This window comes from Podarcis liolepis, assembly GCF_965112155.1.
Source record: "Podarcis liolepis genome assembly, chromosome: 2".
NCBI classification, from domain to species: Eukaryota; Metazoa; Chordata; class Lepidosauria; order Squamata; family Lacertidae; genus Podarcis; species Podarcis liolepis.
The window spans coordinates 41,013,907-41,029,579 of NC_139555.1; the positions used below are offsets into that span (position 1 = coordinate 41,013,907).

The 15,673-nt window shown below is 43.1% G+C and overlaps 1 protein-coding gene across 4 annotated transcripts in view; it reads right to left on the reverse strand.

Moving 5' to 3' along the window:
* The window catches only part of NTN1 (netrin 1), a 135,629-nt gene that overhangs the window by 24,810 nt on the left and 95,146 nt on the right, over window positions 1-15,673 (reverse strand). For 3 of the 4 annotated variants that reach the window (XR_014522121.1, XM_083487571.1, XM_083487570.1), the window contains exons 4-5: window positions 14,431-14,580; window positions 12,940-12,993 (exon numbers count right to left, since the gene is read on the reverse strand). Coding sequence is in view for 3 of the 4 variants with exons in the window: in XM_083487571.1 (XP_083343697.1) it covers window positions 12,940-12,993; window positions 14,431-14,580 (204 nt within the window). In the remaining variant the exon portion in view is untranslated. The remainder of the gene's footprint in view (window positions 1-12,939; window positions 12,994-14,430; window positions 14,581-15,673) is intronic. The other variant, XM_083487572.1, reaches the window with a different exon arrangement.

Here is a 15,673-nt window from a genome sequence, read left to right on the forward strand (position 1 = left end):
GTTCAAGTGCCCTTGGTATGTAAAGCGTGGTTGGTATGTAAAGTTAGGGCAGAAGAGGATGTGCCAGATGCAAACAGGGAGCTGAAGTGAACAAGTAAAGCTCCATGAACCCTGCAGCAATCCCAGCAAAGCATAACTGCTATTAACCTCACCCTTGGAACAAGACCGAACAAATAAGCCCCTAGCAATATCCTTTCTTCTTGCTGAGCAAGATTGATTGAAAAACAAATTGGCGCAAATAAGGCATGAAATTAGATTAAAGCCTCTCACTTGGGGCTGCCAGGACGGAAATCAAGACTTGGGCAGGCTTCTGTGGGAGCCGAGGCACCATTAATAAATCTGTCTGTGGCCCCTCCTTGTCCCCGCAGCCTTACAGCCCAAGAGAATATACTCATAGCCACCACAGTATTATAATCAAGCAGAAAGAGTTTTCTTCTTGTTCATGGGTTGCCCAATGATAGTTCGAGAGGGTGTACTTGTGAACTGCTGTGTGCTGGCAAATTTAAGAGTTCCTGATTACAGCTCCCTTTAAGGAATACAACCCTGCTGATTTCAGATCTGCCCAGTTAAAAGCAGGAATAGGAAACCAACTTGATGAGATTTTTCCTACTGTCTGAACACAGGGCAGATTTTCTGCCTTGCCTGTCATTTGCAGATGATGGGGAAGACAAACAGGAATAAGAAACAAGTTAAAGGTGAGTTTAATCTTTTAGAAACCTTGCAAGATGGCGGGTAGCAGAGGGGGGAGCACACAATCAACTTTGAGCTCATGCTCCCTGGGCTCCCCAAATTACCCCTAAACAACAATTGTCCCAAGTATTCAGCTCACCCTTCCAAGGGCTGGAATACACCTCCCATCTTTCAATCCAATGCAAGTCCAACTGTGCAAGACTTTAGCATATGAAAAGAAGCAGCAAAATACTTGTCCAAGGATAGACAGAAAATAGTATGTCATCAAGAGTGGGACAATGAGTTGAACTGGATGCCACGGGGACCGTAGAAGTTTCTGTTTCTTGAGTGGCAGCAGTACTTCTTTAAAATTCTTATTCACCCTTCAGAGGCTTCTAGAAGCAGAGAACATACTGCTTGGGCTCCAGAAAGGAAAGTGATACCATCACACTGAAACTGGGTTTAAGAGAACAAAAAAGGAAGGTGGGTTACACTTGGGAGTACTTCAGCCCTGGCCATCAGGGGCTTGCACATTTTGTCTGGTCTAGCTAGCCTGCTAAAATGTGTGATTGCCAGATTCCTGACCCTTCACTAGCAGGGGAGGGGCAGTGTCTTACCGCTTATGTGTTCCAGAAAACAGTCTGGAGGCACATGATACAATAACCTTGATTAAGCAAAGCAGTTCTGATCCTTGTCAGTGCCTGGCCTGCATGGCACACTGATTGTAAATCCGTGTATGTTAACTTGCATCCCATCACAGAACAAAAACAAGGTATACAGGTAATAAAACAACTATGTTGAACTTCAGAGGCAATCCAGGCACTTGGAAGTGTGGTGTGAGATGATCCACTTCCTTTCAAGCTCCAGAGAAGAGCTGGAGCACATCCATATTGCACTGCACTTTCAAGAGTAGCAAATCCAGAGTAATACTACCAGTTTAAGAGAAGGGACTTGCACGAGTAACCAATGGCAGACTCTGCTCAATAGATTTTCACTACACAAAATTTCATCATGTTTCCTGGTTCACCCCACAGCTAAAAGTGTAAACTGCCTATGTGACTTCATAAAGCAAATCTTGAAGTGAAATCATTATACCATCTTTGGTTCCCACCTACTGTTTATTTGGGCTTAGTTGGGGAGGAAATTTACATATGGGACCTCCCTTCAGAACAAACATTTTATTTTTAAATCATGCATCAATGCCTCTCTCACCCCCACCCCTAAACGATGATACAATTATTGGGAATTAGAATAGTATTGTCAAAGAATTGTGGGAAAGTGGCATATTAAAAATGCACATCTATTTTAAATTACAATGAAGAATTTCTACTATATGTAAGTGTTTCAGAGGAGAATGGAATGCAGTTGTCAAGGGTACCCACACCTGCTTCCTTCCCTTCTAGCTTCTATCAAGATGCCCTATTGTGGAAAAGCAGCCATATCCACCCGCAAAACCAAAGCAGAATGAAAGGGCTCAAACCCAGAGGTGGCGGTGGGATGTACAAAGGACTTTGCTTTATGTTTGACAGCAAGTCATAGCCCCTGGTGGGCGCCTTCTAACCCTTGTCATGACCTTCGGCTCCCTCCATTGTAAGGGGGCTCCATTGTGATGTGTTCTTGCTGAAAGCAAGGGGATAGTGTTAACTTGCTGAATGCCATTTTAGGGTCTCTCCCATTAGGGTATGAAGGCAGGAAGGACAAGGAGCAGCCAAGATGTTTTGTTATTAAAGCTTGAGCGTACTGCTTAGCACCGGAGTATCTCATTCAGAGCTCACTGCAGCAGCATCTGTCTCCCCCACTTTGCTGCTTCATCATATCAGAGCTCAAATGGAGGTGTCACAAGGTACCTCACATTTCAGAAGGCAAGAAAACTGGAATCCAACAAAATCCAGCAACGTGATAACAATAGGAGCAGGGATGGGAAGCCCGTAATCCTTCGGATGTTGTTGGATAATGACCATGGTAAATGGTCAGGCATGATGCAAGTTGTAATCCAACAACATCTGGAGGGCTAAAGGTTCCCCGCTAGGGAATACTTTGTTTGCATTTTCAACTACATTTCTGATATTTCTGCTTAGATGCTTCAACATAGTCTCAAGCTCAGCGTGATTAAAAACAAACTTCTCATCTTTCCTCCCAAGCCATCATCTCTTTGTCCGTTACTGGTGTCACCGTCCACCCAGTTGACCAGGCACAAAGCCTTGGTATTCTATTTGATACTTCCCTTTGCCTCCCAAAATTATTAAGCTCTCTCAAAACTTTGACGTTTGGCCCTCATCTTTAAGTCCCTTCTTGTCTTCAGCATTCAAAACCTTCCCTAGCCTCATCTGTCCTTGTCTGCACATATTTTGCAAGAGATCATTTTGTCAAGCTCTACCATCCTCAGCCATTCAAAGGTTGCTACCTGAAGTAACATTTCCCCTTGCTGCTCCTTATGACTGGAACTTCCTCCCACATGGAACTTACTACCAAGGAACAAGCATAGGATTGAGCGTCCCCATTCATATTTGTACTAGTTGCACACCTTTCACATGACAAGTGGCAGAGCCATAGCTATGGGGGTAGCCAGGTTTTTTTGCCCTGGGTGAAGCCTCCAGAGGGGTGCCATTGAGGTTCCCTGTCTCTCTCTGTGTACACAAATGCGCATGGGAGGGGGTACCAAAGTGAGTCTTTGACCCGGGTGAAATAAAGCCTAGTTTCTTCCCTTCAAGTGGCTAGATAGAGTCTGGCAGGTAGCCCTGTCAGAAAAAACTAACTTGCCATGCCCAGTTTGCAGGGGAAACCACAAAACAGACTCATTCTATGCTATATGACACCCATTCATTGACTTTATCAACAAACAGTGGGATTTATGACTACTCCCAACAGCCCATACAACTTTCTGGAGAGGTCTAATCCTTCATGTAGCTGATCCTGTGTAAAATGACAACCCCACTGCAAATGTTAATTAAATGTATTTTTATGTTAAAAGTTTTTTTAAAAATGGGGGGGGGTGGAAATTGTGCTGGTTGCATGTCAGATGAAATAATACTAAACCACCAACCTACAGTATCGTTCTAATCTGAATTGTCATGTATTTAATTTAGAACATGAATTCATATTTTACAAAGTATAACAATGCTAACGGCAATGTCAGTCAACATAGCCATTCCAGAGTCACAGTGGTTCGCCTTCCCGATTATCAGGAAAATTACCAGAGTTTTCTCCCCACCTTCTCTCTCCTATCCCCATTTCTCTCAGCTAAAGTGTTTATGGAACTGCAAAATGAGGAAATCGAAAGGCCAAATGCAGCCCATCTCCAGGGGCAGAGAAAGAATGTTCCCTACAGTATGGCCTCTGGGCTGTTGTCCTGCCCAGCTTAGGTCAGTCCAAGCATTTGCGTAACTGCATTATATCACAGCTGCTGCAAATGAAGCACACAGATAGCCAAGATAGAACAGGTCATATCTTACACTATTCTGCTCCTATACTTTGTGGGAAATCCTAGGAACGTGATAAGACCTACAGGAAACCCTAGGCCTACAACAGAGCAAAGAATTTTTTCCAGTTATTATTTCCAGTAGCTGCCCAGTGTATACAGATTAGCCTTTTGAGCAGCAGCAATTCTATAATCCAGGAAAGAATTTGCAGCCAGAAATGAATGACGCTAACAGCAACTGGTAGGGAAAACTGGCAAGGCTGGATGCTGGTACACCAGAAGAGAGGTAAGTCGTGCTGAACTTCGTAATGTGGCTCACAGGCCAAGTTTACCATATGGAATAATTCATTTAAGTCAATGAAGGTTTGTTTAGCTGAAACAATCCATGTCTACAATCACAGTTGGAATGCACTAAATCAGGGCTAGGCAAACTTCAGGGCTGGGGGCCATATTGGTTGGGGGCTGCATACCACTGGTGGTCAGGGCCAAGGCCAAAAAGTAGGCATGGCCACTCCCCCTTTTCTCTCTCTCTTTCTCTCTCCTTCCCTTCTCTTCATCAATCCACCCCCCTCTTCTCTCTCTGACATGCACACATGTGCACACACACACACACACAGCCCTCACACAGACATGGATGGTGTGCCTGTTTCTCAGCCAAATTCCTGCCTGGTCAGCCCCTTCAGAGTGAATGTCAGAGCATCTTCTAGTCATCTCATCCAACAATGCAATCCTCTGCTTGAAGCCAGAGCTATATTCCCATTCAGTAGCCCTCCACAGATATACCTGCTGCACAAGCCAGAGGCCAATGTGCCAGGAACAGAGCAAACGGACCACAGAAAAGTGCCTACAAAGCAAACAGATTGAGATGACTCAAACAAACAACAGCCATAACATACGCAGCCATACAAGCAAAAGCAAAAACACACCCTGGAATCATTACAACTTTGGGGCAACATTTCTCAGTTTATATATTGAGTCTCTACCACAAAAGTGACAAGTAAAGCAGTGCACAATCATTATAAAACCTGCAGTACTACCACTAACAAAGGCACAATACTGGGACAACAGGCACATCCCCACAGTGCAGCTACACTTAGAACATAACTGTAGAAAGAAACAGCAGAAACCAACTCCTTGGTTACTCACTATACTGTGAAAAGAGAAAGAAGGAAGGAAAGAAGAAAGAAAGAAAGAAAGAAAGAAAGAAAGAAAGAAAGAAAGAAAGAAAGAAAGAAGCAATGTATTAAAAACTGCCAGAAAATCATGGAACTTTGAAGTGTCAGGCATAGCCCTATTGGCTTTAGCCCAAACGTAGCAGAGTTTTCCTGCACAGCGAAGAAGCTAGTTGCGGCGGTAATGACTAGTCCTCTAGACTCAGAATAACTATTTACAGGATTTATTAAAAGGAAAAATAAAACCAGCAGAGTTTCTGCATACAAATAAAAGCAAAATAAATCCTCTCTTTCTTTCTCTCTCTCATAACCATACACAGCACTTCTAACTCCTAACACACCTCACACCAAACTGAGCTAGCAATCCCTAGATAACAGAGTTGAGTGCTGCTCGTTAACCAATCAGAGTGAGTAGTTTCTAGGTCAAGCAGACCTGGGCTTTCTGCCAAGAGTAAATTGACACCAGCTGGAGTTAATTGGTGAAGCTAGAATCTGCAAGTTTCCCACGAGAACCAATTAACAGAAACTGAACACCCCCTCACAGATTCTGCTGAACAATTAACACCAAATACACCTATGTAGGAGATCATTTTTCCAGCAAACCTAAACCCTTGCACATTCGCTTGTTCTTTACCTTTGCCAATGGTTTAGTTAACACATCTGCTACATTTTCTTCACTTGATACATAAGTACAGGTGATTACATTGTCTTGTACACAGCAACGTACATTTTGGTATTTTACAGAGATATGTTTGGAACGCGATTTGAAACCCTCTGTTTTACTTAAGGTTATACAAGCTTGATTATCAATGTAAACTTGTACTGGTTCTCCACAATTTACATTTAAATCTGCTAACAAATGCTTGAAATAAATCACCTCGTTGCACAATTCACTCAATGCGGCGTACTCTGATTCCGTTGATGACACACTTACAATGTCTTGCTTGCGTGACCGCCAGCTGATTAAAGCTCCACCGACCATTATGACTAGTCCTGTGACAGATTTTCTATCTGGCAAATTTCCCCAGTCACTATCACAGTAGCAACTCAACATTTCATCCTCTGAAGAATTTAATTGTAACATATAGCCAATTGTCTGCTTGAGATACCTCAGAACTTGTTTTACCCCTTTCCAGGCATTTAGTGTGGGTTTTGAGACCAATCTACTTAATATGCCTACTGCGTAGCTAATATCAGGTCTGGACCACTGTGCTAGATACAATAAACTTCCAATTACAGAGTGATATACATCAGGATGTTCAAATTCAGGACTCTCATCTATGTGAAGTGTTTTTATGAAACCTGGATCCATAGGCACCGCTGCCCCTTTGCAATCCTGCATCCTGTATGTAGTCAGTAGTTGTTTAACTTTGTTCTGCTGACTAATTAGGCAGCTGCCATCTTGGGCCCAGCACACTTCCAACCCTAGATATGTCCTAACCGGGCCTAAGTCTTTTGTTTTTGAACTTACTGGACAATTGCTTGGCAAATCTTTTAGTTTGTTTATCTGTTTTGCAGGCATACAATACATCATCTACATAAATCAGACAAAACTCTTGATCACTGCCTGTACCACGTACATAAACACAATTGTCAGCTGTACTCTGCTTAAAACCAAATGACACTAAGGCCTCATGGAAACATTTGTTCCAAGATCTTGCAGCCTGTTTGAGACCATATAGAGCTTTGTTTAATTTCAACACTCTATTGGAACCTGTCTCATAACCAGGCGGTTCAGCTAGATACAGGTCTTCTGATATTGATGCATGTAAATATGCAGTCTGAATGTCAAAATGGTTTAACAGGAGTTTTCTCTTTGCTCCAAGCGTTAAAATCAGCCTTACACTGTCCCCCTTAGCAGTTGGGGAAAAAGTCTCGTCATAATCTTTTCCAGGCCTCTGAGAGTATCCTTGAGCAACTAAACGAGCTTTGTATTTGTACTCTCCTGTCACCAGAGGTTTAAGTTTGTACACCCACCTGCAGCCTACAATCTTTGCCCCCTCAGGCGCTGCTACTGGTGTAAAAACCTTGTGCTCATTCAGAGAGGACATCTCTTCCTCCATTGCCTGTTTCCAGTGCTCTGCCTCCTCTTTTGGTAACTTTAACACCTCCTGAAAACTCTTGGGTTCTGCAATTACACTAAACACATTTGCAGTATCAGGAGAAAAACGCACCGGAGGCACTCCTTTGTTTTGTCTTTTAGATCTTCTGGGAGAAAATTTTTCTTCTGACCCACTTTCCTCCTCAGAACTACGACCTCTCTTTTGTTGCTTAGCAACTGGTCTCTGGCTAACTCCACTTTCTTGAGAGCTCTTATCTGAACTTTCCTCCCCCTCAGACTCTGATTCTCTGTGTCTACCTTCAGAGTCATGAAGCTCCTGGGAAGGTTCAAACCAAACCTCAGTATTGGCATGTAGTCTCTCCCAGCCACTATGTTCACAAAAACTGGCATTCCTGGAGATCACAATGCCATTTGTCCCTTCAGCAAAGCGGAAACCTTTTCCCAGCTCCTGGTAACCCACAAACACTAACTGTTTGGTCTTAGGATCTCCCTTCTTCCTCATTTGTTTCGGAATTAATACCCAGGCTTTTGATCCAAACACATGCAAATGGTCAATTTTAGGTTTTTTCTGAAACAATTTAAAGTACGGGGTTGTACCTATTGTTTGATGAAAGAGCCTATTTTGGAGATAACACGCGGTGAGCATGCTCTCCCCCCAATAAGACATGGGCAAATCAGCATCATCAAGCATGGCAAACATCATATCCTGTAAAGATCTGTTTTTTCGCTCTGCAACGCCATTCTCCTCTGGGGAAAAAACGTTCGTTTTTCTATGCCCAATGCCACGCTTTTGTAACCAATCTTTAAAGGCATTTGACATAAATTCGCCACCTCTGTCCGTCTGAATCCTTTTGAGTTTAATGGACAGAAATCTTTCCACAGATGCCACCCAGCCTTTAAACTTAGTGAACACGTCACCCTTATTCTTCATGGGAAAAACCCAAGAGTAACGCGTGGCGTCATCCACAATTGTTAGTGAAAAGCGCGATCCACCCCTGCTTACAGCAAATGGACCAATTACGTCCATGTGAACCAGCTGTAGCGGTGACTCACTAACTCTGTCACTTCTGGGGTAAGAGACTCTGTGGGTTTTAACCTTTTTACACACATTACAATCAAGGTACTTGTTACAACTCTTTAAATTACCCCCATCAGCCAATTCAGACATTTTTAGTACACTTTTCCAGCAAGCATGCCCCATTTTCCTATGCAATAAGTGCACACAGTTGTCATGTATAGCTTTGTTATTCACTGCAGGCTGAGATTTGCTGACTACTGCTGCAACTTGAGATCCTGCTTTAAGCCAAAACAAGCCTCCCTCTGACTTAGCAGTGCCTAAAATCTCACCAGCCTTCTTAATAATGCAACTGTCTCCTTCAAAATACACTTTAAACCCAGCTTTTAGCAAACAATCTACAGACATCAGATTGCTCCTTAATGAAGGCACACAAAGTACATTTTGCAGGCATTCACGAAGACAAGGAACAAAAACTGCACCCCCCGAAATCACTTCGGAAGTACTTCCGTCTGCTAGAGCCACCTGGCTGCGCTGTGCTGAGTTCTTGGAAACAAACAATTCATCTGAATTCACGATATGGCGAGACGCTCCCGAATCGACCACCCAGACCGCTTGTTTCTCATCAGCAATCTTGACCTTGGCGGTCACCAGCTGAGCCGACTGTTTTTGTTTGAAGAATTTCTTTTTACGCTGCTGCTGCTGCTGCTGATCTCGTCTCTGCTCCTGCACCGGCAACTGAGACTTGACCAACTCCGGACATTGTCGTTTTAGATGCGCTGAAGACCCACATCGGAAACAACGCCTAACAGCAAACGCTGACTCCTCACCAGTACGCTGCTTTTGCTTCACCTCTGGCACGGCATGAGAACTCCTTCCAAACCGCCCGCCTGTAGAAGCCTCTGCAGCCAACGACCTTTCTTGCCTCTTCTGCCATTCTTCAATCAAGCGCCCAGTAACGTAACTGACTGATAAATCACGCTCCTGTATGCCTTCTAGAGACAAAACTAAATTATCCCAGCTTTCCGGGAGAGAACTCAAAATAATAGCCACCTTCTCCTGCTGGTCTAATGCACAGTCTCTTTCCTGTAGCGCAGCAAACTTTAACTGTAAACTGTGTAGGTGTTCCTGCATTGTAACCCCAGGCTGTAACATTGCCTTGTACAATGCCTTGCGAATGAACAGCTTGGAAACTGCTGTCTCACGCACATGGAGTTCTTTAAGTGCTTGCCACACACCTCTAGCTGTCTTGATTCCCCTCACATACGGCAACTGGGAATCTTCCAGCCCCAAGACAATTGTGGCCCTTGCTCTTTGGTCTTTATCAAGGTCTTCATCATTAGGCTTCGCAGGAAACTTACTCACCACTTGCCAGAGACGATCCCTCTGCAGCACTGCCTGCATGCGTTCCGACCACAGCAAGTAATTGGAGTCATTCAGACGCTCAAAAGCCATCTGAACTGGTTGTGAGGCCATCTTGAGAGCGATGTCCCTGGAACCCGGAACCAGCTACTCACGACCACCGAGAGAGAAAACAGGAACCACAGCACCCAGCACTCACACGCTGCAGCTGTTGTCCTTGTATCCGCTGCGTCACCAGCTCACCACGGTCAGGAACCAGCCAGAGAACAACAACTTCTGGAACTACTGGAACCAACGCCGTTAATGCTGACACCACCGCAACTCAGGCTGGCAGCACAATGCCCATAACCTCATGGAACTTTGAAGTGTCAGGCATAGCCCTATTGGCTTTAGCCCAAACGTAGCAGAGTTTTCCTGCACAGCGAAGAAGCTAGTTGCGGCGGTAATGACTAGTCCTCTAGACTCAGAATAACTATTTACAGGATTTATTAAAAGGAAAAATAAAACCAGCAGAGTTTCTGCATACAAATAAAAGCAAAATAAATCCTCTCTTTCTTTCTCTCTCTCATAACCATACACAGCACTTCTAACTCCTAACACACCTCACACCAAACTGAGCTAGCAATCCCTAGATAACAGAGTTGAGTGCTGCTCGTTAACCAATCAGAGTGAGTAGTTTCTAGGTCAAGCAGACCTGGGCTTTCTGCCAAGAGTAAATTGACACCAGCTGGAGTTAATTGGTGAAGCTAGAATCTGCAAGTTTCCCACGAGAACCAATTAACAGAAACTGAACAGAAAAATGGCAGCAAAGGAGCCAACTGCTGGCAGAGCATTCCACAGGATGGCCTCCATCAGTAGGATATACAGGCCCTAAGACAAAGTTTTCCCCAACCCAAAAATTTCAGATGGACTGCAGCACCCATCCAAAATGTTCAGTTCCAAAATGCTGGGGTTAGTTGACCTAGCCTGTACCCTGGTTTAAAGTTCGTCACTCATACTGCTAACTGGGCCCAGAAGCTAACAGGAAGCCAGCAAAGCTAGAAGCAATTTTACCAAGACCTGTCATGAGTAACCTGTCAAAGATGAACTGCAGCATATCATACTCCCCCAAACTTCCAAAGTGTTTTTGAAGGTGCACTGCAATAACCAACGTGAGAGACTAAATCCTTGTCTAAGCAGCCACACGGCTATCCCATGAATTGCCCACCTGCCCATTGCTACCCTCCAGCAGCAAGACAAGGTCTAGGAGTAGAAATATAAAATGAGAGAGAAGTAGAAAATGTCCAGGTTGCTCAGCTTAAAATGTTCAGCAAGGCTGCTGGCTCAAAACGTTGGCAAAGAGCAATTTTATAAAAGCAAATGAATTTTAATTGCTTTTCCAGTCAAATGCAGATGTTATATAACTAAAGCAAACCCTGGTGCAGAACCAGCAAGGGCAATGTTTTCTCTCTTTCACACTAAAGCTGGTCTTGGCTTGTGATCCATTTGAGATTTCTCTACAAAATATACATTCCCTTTTCTTTCAGATTTGGAGCCACTTTCAACTTGAGCATTTATTTATATCCTGCCATTCCTCCAAGGAGCTAGATTCCCCACATTAGCATTCATTCCCACATTTTATTATTCCAACGACCCTGTTTGGCAGATTAAACCTCGAGATAAGTGACAGGCCCAAGGTCACCCAGCGAGTTTCATGACTGAGGATTTGAAACTGAATGTTGCAGTCTGACCAGAGCACTCTATCCACAACAACACACACACTCTTGAAGAAGTGCGGCAAAGTGATTCTGTCCAATGGGCTGCTACATATAACTTCCAGCCAGATTTCTTCTTTTGGATTGCAATGTTCAGACAGCCCTCAGATTGCATTTAGGGGTGGCTGTGCTATCACCTGCGCTTATGCCAAGTGACATGTAGCCAAGACAGTGTTGTGGACTTCTGGGGAAGTGTGCAATGATGGAATCTGAAAGGTGCCACACTCCCAAGTGGGCTAGGCAGTCAAATAAAAATGATAAAATATGGGAGCTCATCCTCTCTGACTAAAGTGGTGCTTAAAAACGTCAATAAAATTGCTACTGAAGGGATATCATGCACTTAGGGACCCACCGCCAATCAGATTGTTCAGTTTGGCTGAACTTTCCTTGTGCTTTTAAAGAGAAGGCGCCTTGTGCTGCAATCTGCTTCTGAAAAGATGGATTGTTCCATTGAAAATGATATACGCAGGGGAATGAATAAATAATAATTTTTTAAAATTTAGGAATCCAGGAGATACTGTTGCAAGTTTGAGTGTTTACTACTCCCTCTCTACCCTGTAAATAATTTTCTGTGAAAAGAGAATAAAAACTTGCACTTCTATAGCTTTTAGCCTAAACTGAAAGTAGCAGATGACGACAAGAATAAATGAGTACCACAACAGTGATGTTGCTAATGTTCCTTAAAAGATACAATAATAACATATTTAAATAGCTGGTTCTTTACTTCCATCTGTTTGTCAAATTTGTTCTGCTCAAGGTCAGGCTACCCACAAGACTGTAAAATACACTTACACAGGGTTTGCATTCCCAGGTACTCCACATATACATGAAATCACATATAGTGGGGGACACCATCTAAAATGCCTGTAAACACCCTCTAAACCTCTGGAAACTCGTGAAAACCCCTTAAAAAAGCCAGCAGCACTTACCACAATGGCATGAATGGTGGCAATGGGGGCTCTCAGTTTTCCTCATTGCTAGAGGATGATGTTGAAAAAAATGACAAGGGGGGCAGACTGGTCTCCTGAAGTACCAAACTCCACAAAATCCGCCAAACTCCACCACAATCACTCCCTCCAAAGCTTTCTCTCAAACTCCAACTCTCCACAAGCCTCAAAGGTTGGTGCAAAGACTTCTGGGATTGCTAGCCATTCATTTCACACAATTTTTGCCTTTTCCATGTCTTTTTGCAGTTTAAATCTGTGTACTTAATTATTTCCCAGAGCCTGTTTTTTTACACAATACTACACAAACACTATTTCTTTTGCTATGTAATAACCCATTCTTGACATTTAATGTTAATTATTGTATTCTTAAATGAAAAAAACAAAATATTACGCTTATGACCTATAGGAAAAAGCCTTGAATAAGTTTCAGTCCTGCTTACTTTGTTGTTGCTATAACTTGGGGAGCAGACCTATCTTGTCTTTGTAACAGGATATCCCCCCCCCCCCGGCAGTTTGAACAGGATAAAAAGTATAACATACCTGCAGGTTCTTCTGTGCTACTGGCCACAGTGGTGGGAGGAACAACAGGTATCTCTGTGGTAAAGAAGAAAAGGCAAACAAGGGAAGGATAAACAAGAAAAGGTAAAAGTTGTTACTCTCTCCAGGAATGAACGTTTTCACAAGACAAGTTCAAAAGTTGTCAGGAAAAAAAAGTGATTGTGCAAATGAACCTTCAGGGACCAGAGAGGGTGTTCAGCAAGTGTGTGCATGTACATTTTAGTGCAGCGCTAACCTAGAGTTTGCCTTCATCAAGCACATCTAGTTGTGTCCATCTAAATATCATAGCAAACAAGAACAATGTCTCCAATGATTTTGATGTAATCAGGACTCCATCAGAGAAGAGAAAGGCATATATTTCCTGGAGCCATATTTGGTTCTAGGAATAATCTCCTTTCAGTTCCTTGTAGTGAGTTCTAGAGTCTCATACTGTATGTGATGAAGAGGATCCATGATCAGATGTTTCTCACATCTTTTATCTTATTTTAAAGAAGCTGTAGGGAGAGGGCAGCTGCAGCGAGGTTCCTGCATCATATGCCTTCAGACCATAAATACTCCATAACAGTGTAAGAGTATGAAATTTCCGTGACTATTCCAGATTATCAGAAATGCATCCTGAGAAGTTATTCAAAGACTTGATTCTTTCAACCATGACCTTATTTATTTTTGCATTAGTATTAAGGAAACAGGGTAATGGCCATTATATGGCTGTTCTGTGTTTCTTTTTGGCTTTTCAAAGTTGCTTTGGTCTTTGATTTCTTTTTCTCTGTATGACAGAGACAGAACCAACTGCTTTGGTATGAAAGTTGCTCTGGACAATGATGGAACCCAGGCTGTCTAATGCTTTTAGGAGGAAAACATTGACTACACCCAAACATGATTATAAGCAAACATAATTAAAAAACAGTAGTAGTTTATCGCTGGCATTGCTAGAAAAAATGGTTCTGCAACACAGAAAATCATGTTTTGAACTTTGAAATCTTTTGTTTAAGTGGGAACTTGTACTCGCATCACCTTACTAGTGTGATCAATAAGATATATGTATGATTCATCCATATATTTATATACATAGAGACATGCAAAATTCAACCTGGACATACAACACACAGGGCCACTGCACAAATTACAGCTTTAATGGGTATACATTACACAGTTTCACTGTGTACTCACCAAACCTATCCCAGTTTCCAGGTTCATATACATCTTTCCTTGCTATTAGCCCCAGCTCTTCACTGTGCATTTTCACGCATAAGTGAGTTGAAATAGTGGTGGAAGTGAATGTGCCTTAAAACCTGAAGTTTTAGGTTCACAATGTGGACCTGTAACAACTACCCATGAAAACTGCAATGTGAAAAGTGGCCAACAGTATCTCTAGCTAAATTAATTAAGTCTATCCAATCAGGTGTTAGTAAGCAGACCAGATTTAGGATCCATTACGTTATGGTACCAATGTCGGAAAGCGCATCCACCTACTTATGCAGGGGGCAATGGGAGATCTGCTTTGCTGGTAACCTTTGGCACATCGGTTGCAAGTGATGCCTGTCACGCCATCTTTGCAGGGACATTGCCCTGTGGTTTGATTACAGGTTTTTCCAGCCGCACCCACGGGATGGCAATCACATGCTGTGGGGGGAACACACAACAAGAGGATCAGAGGTGAGGAGCTGGAGAGGAAGGAAGGATTTTCCAAAAAGAACAAGCATCGTCAACTAGCAAGAGTATTCAAAGACAGCAAGATTTTTTGTAGCAAAGCTATAGGAATGAGGTGAGAATAGCCAGTGCCCTGGACTGCAGGTATCGCCTCATTATTATAGCAGTGCTCTATAAGCACAGCAACTTTCCCCAGAAAATCTGAAAGCAACATGATGGACAATCAGTGCCAGCTACTACATTACACCACAAAGATTATTAATATACTTGTGGCCTAAAATGAATTTAAAAGTTTTGAAGCAGACATTTACTGCTGCTGAGTGGACTTGCCTAATGCCACACCTCGAATTATTTCCCCACCATTCAATTTCTGTACGTTTGCTCTTTGTTCAGTGCTTCAGGAAATATTCTGTTCCAGCCTCACTATCAACCTCCAATCATCACAGCTGGTGGGAGCAAGAAGAAGAGGAAGGGTTTCCTTTTCTCTCTAGAGGTCATTGAAACACCTGTTCTGTAGCTGGAACAATAACTAAACTCAGCAGATTGTGGTGAATTCTCCTAGCTAAATTCCTGTTGAAGAGCATTCAGGGGGAGCTCTGCTGAATCAAACCAATGGTCCATCATTAGCCAACAAGCGACAGCCATAAATTGTCAAAGGCTAACCAGATGCCTCTTGAGAAGGCAAGCAAGGCATGAAAGCAATAACCCCACTCCTTTCCTTCAGCAGCTGGCATTCGAGAGGCATACTGCCTTCGCAATCTAGTCAGGAAAGGGTTATGGCTCAGTTGTAGAGCACATACATTACATGCTAGAAGGTCCAAAGTTCAATCCCCAGCACCTCCACATTGAGCTGAAAAAGACCCTGGTCTGAAACCCTGAACAGCTGCTGCCGGTTTGTGGTACATGATCTAGCTATATGGTGCAACTCAGTTTTAGATAGCTTCCTATGTTCCTATATATCAGTGGCAAGGAACCTTTTCAGCCCAAGGGCCCCATGCCATTCTGTGACCCTTCTGATGGCCGCATGCCAGTAGGGGCAAGAGGCAAAAATGGACAGAGCAACAAA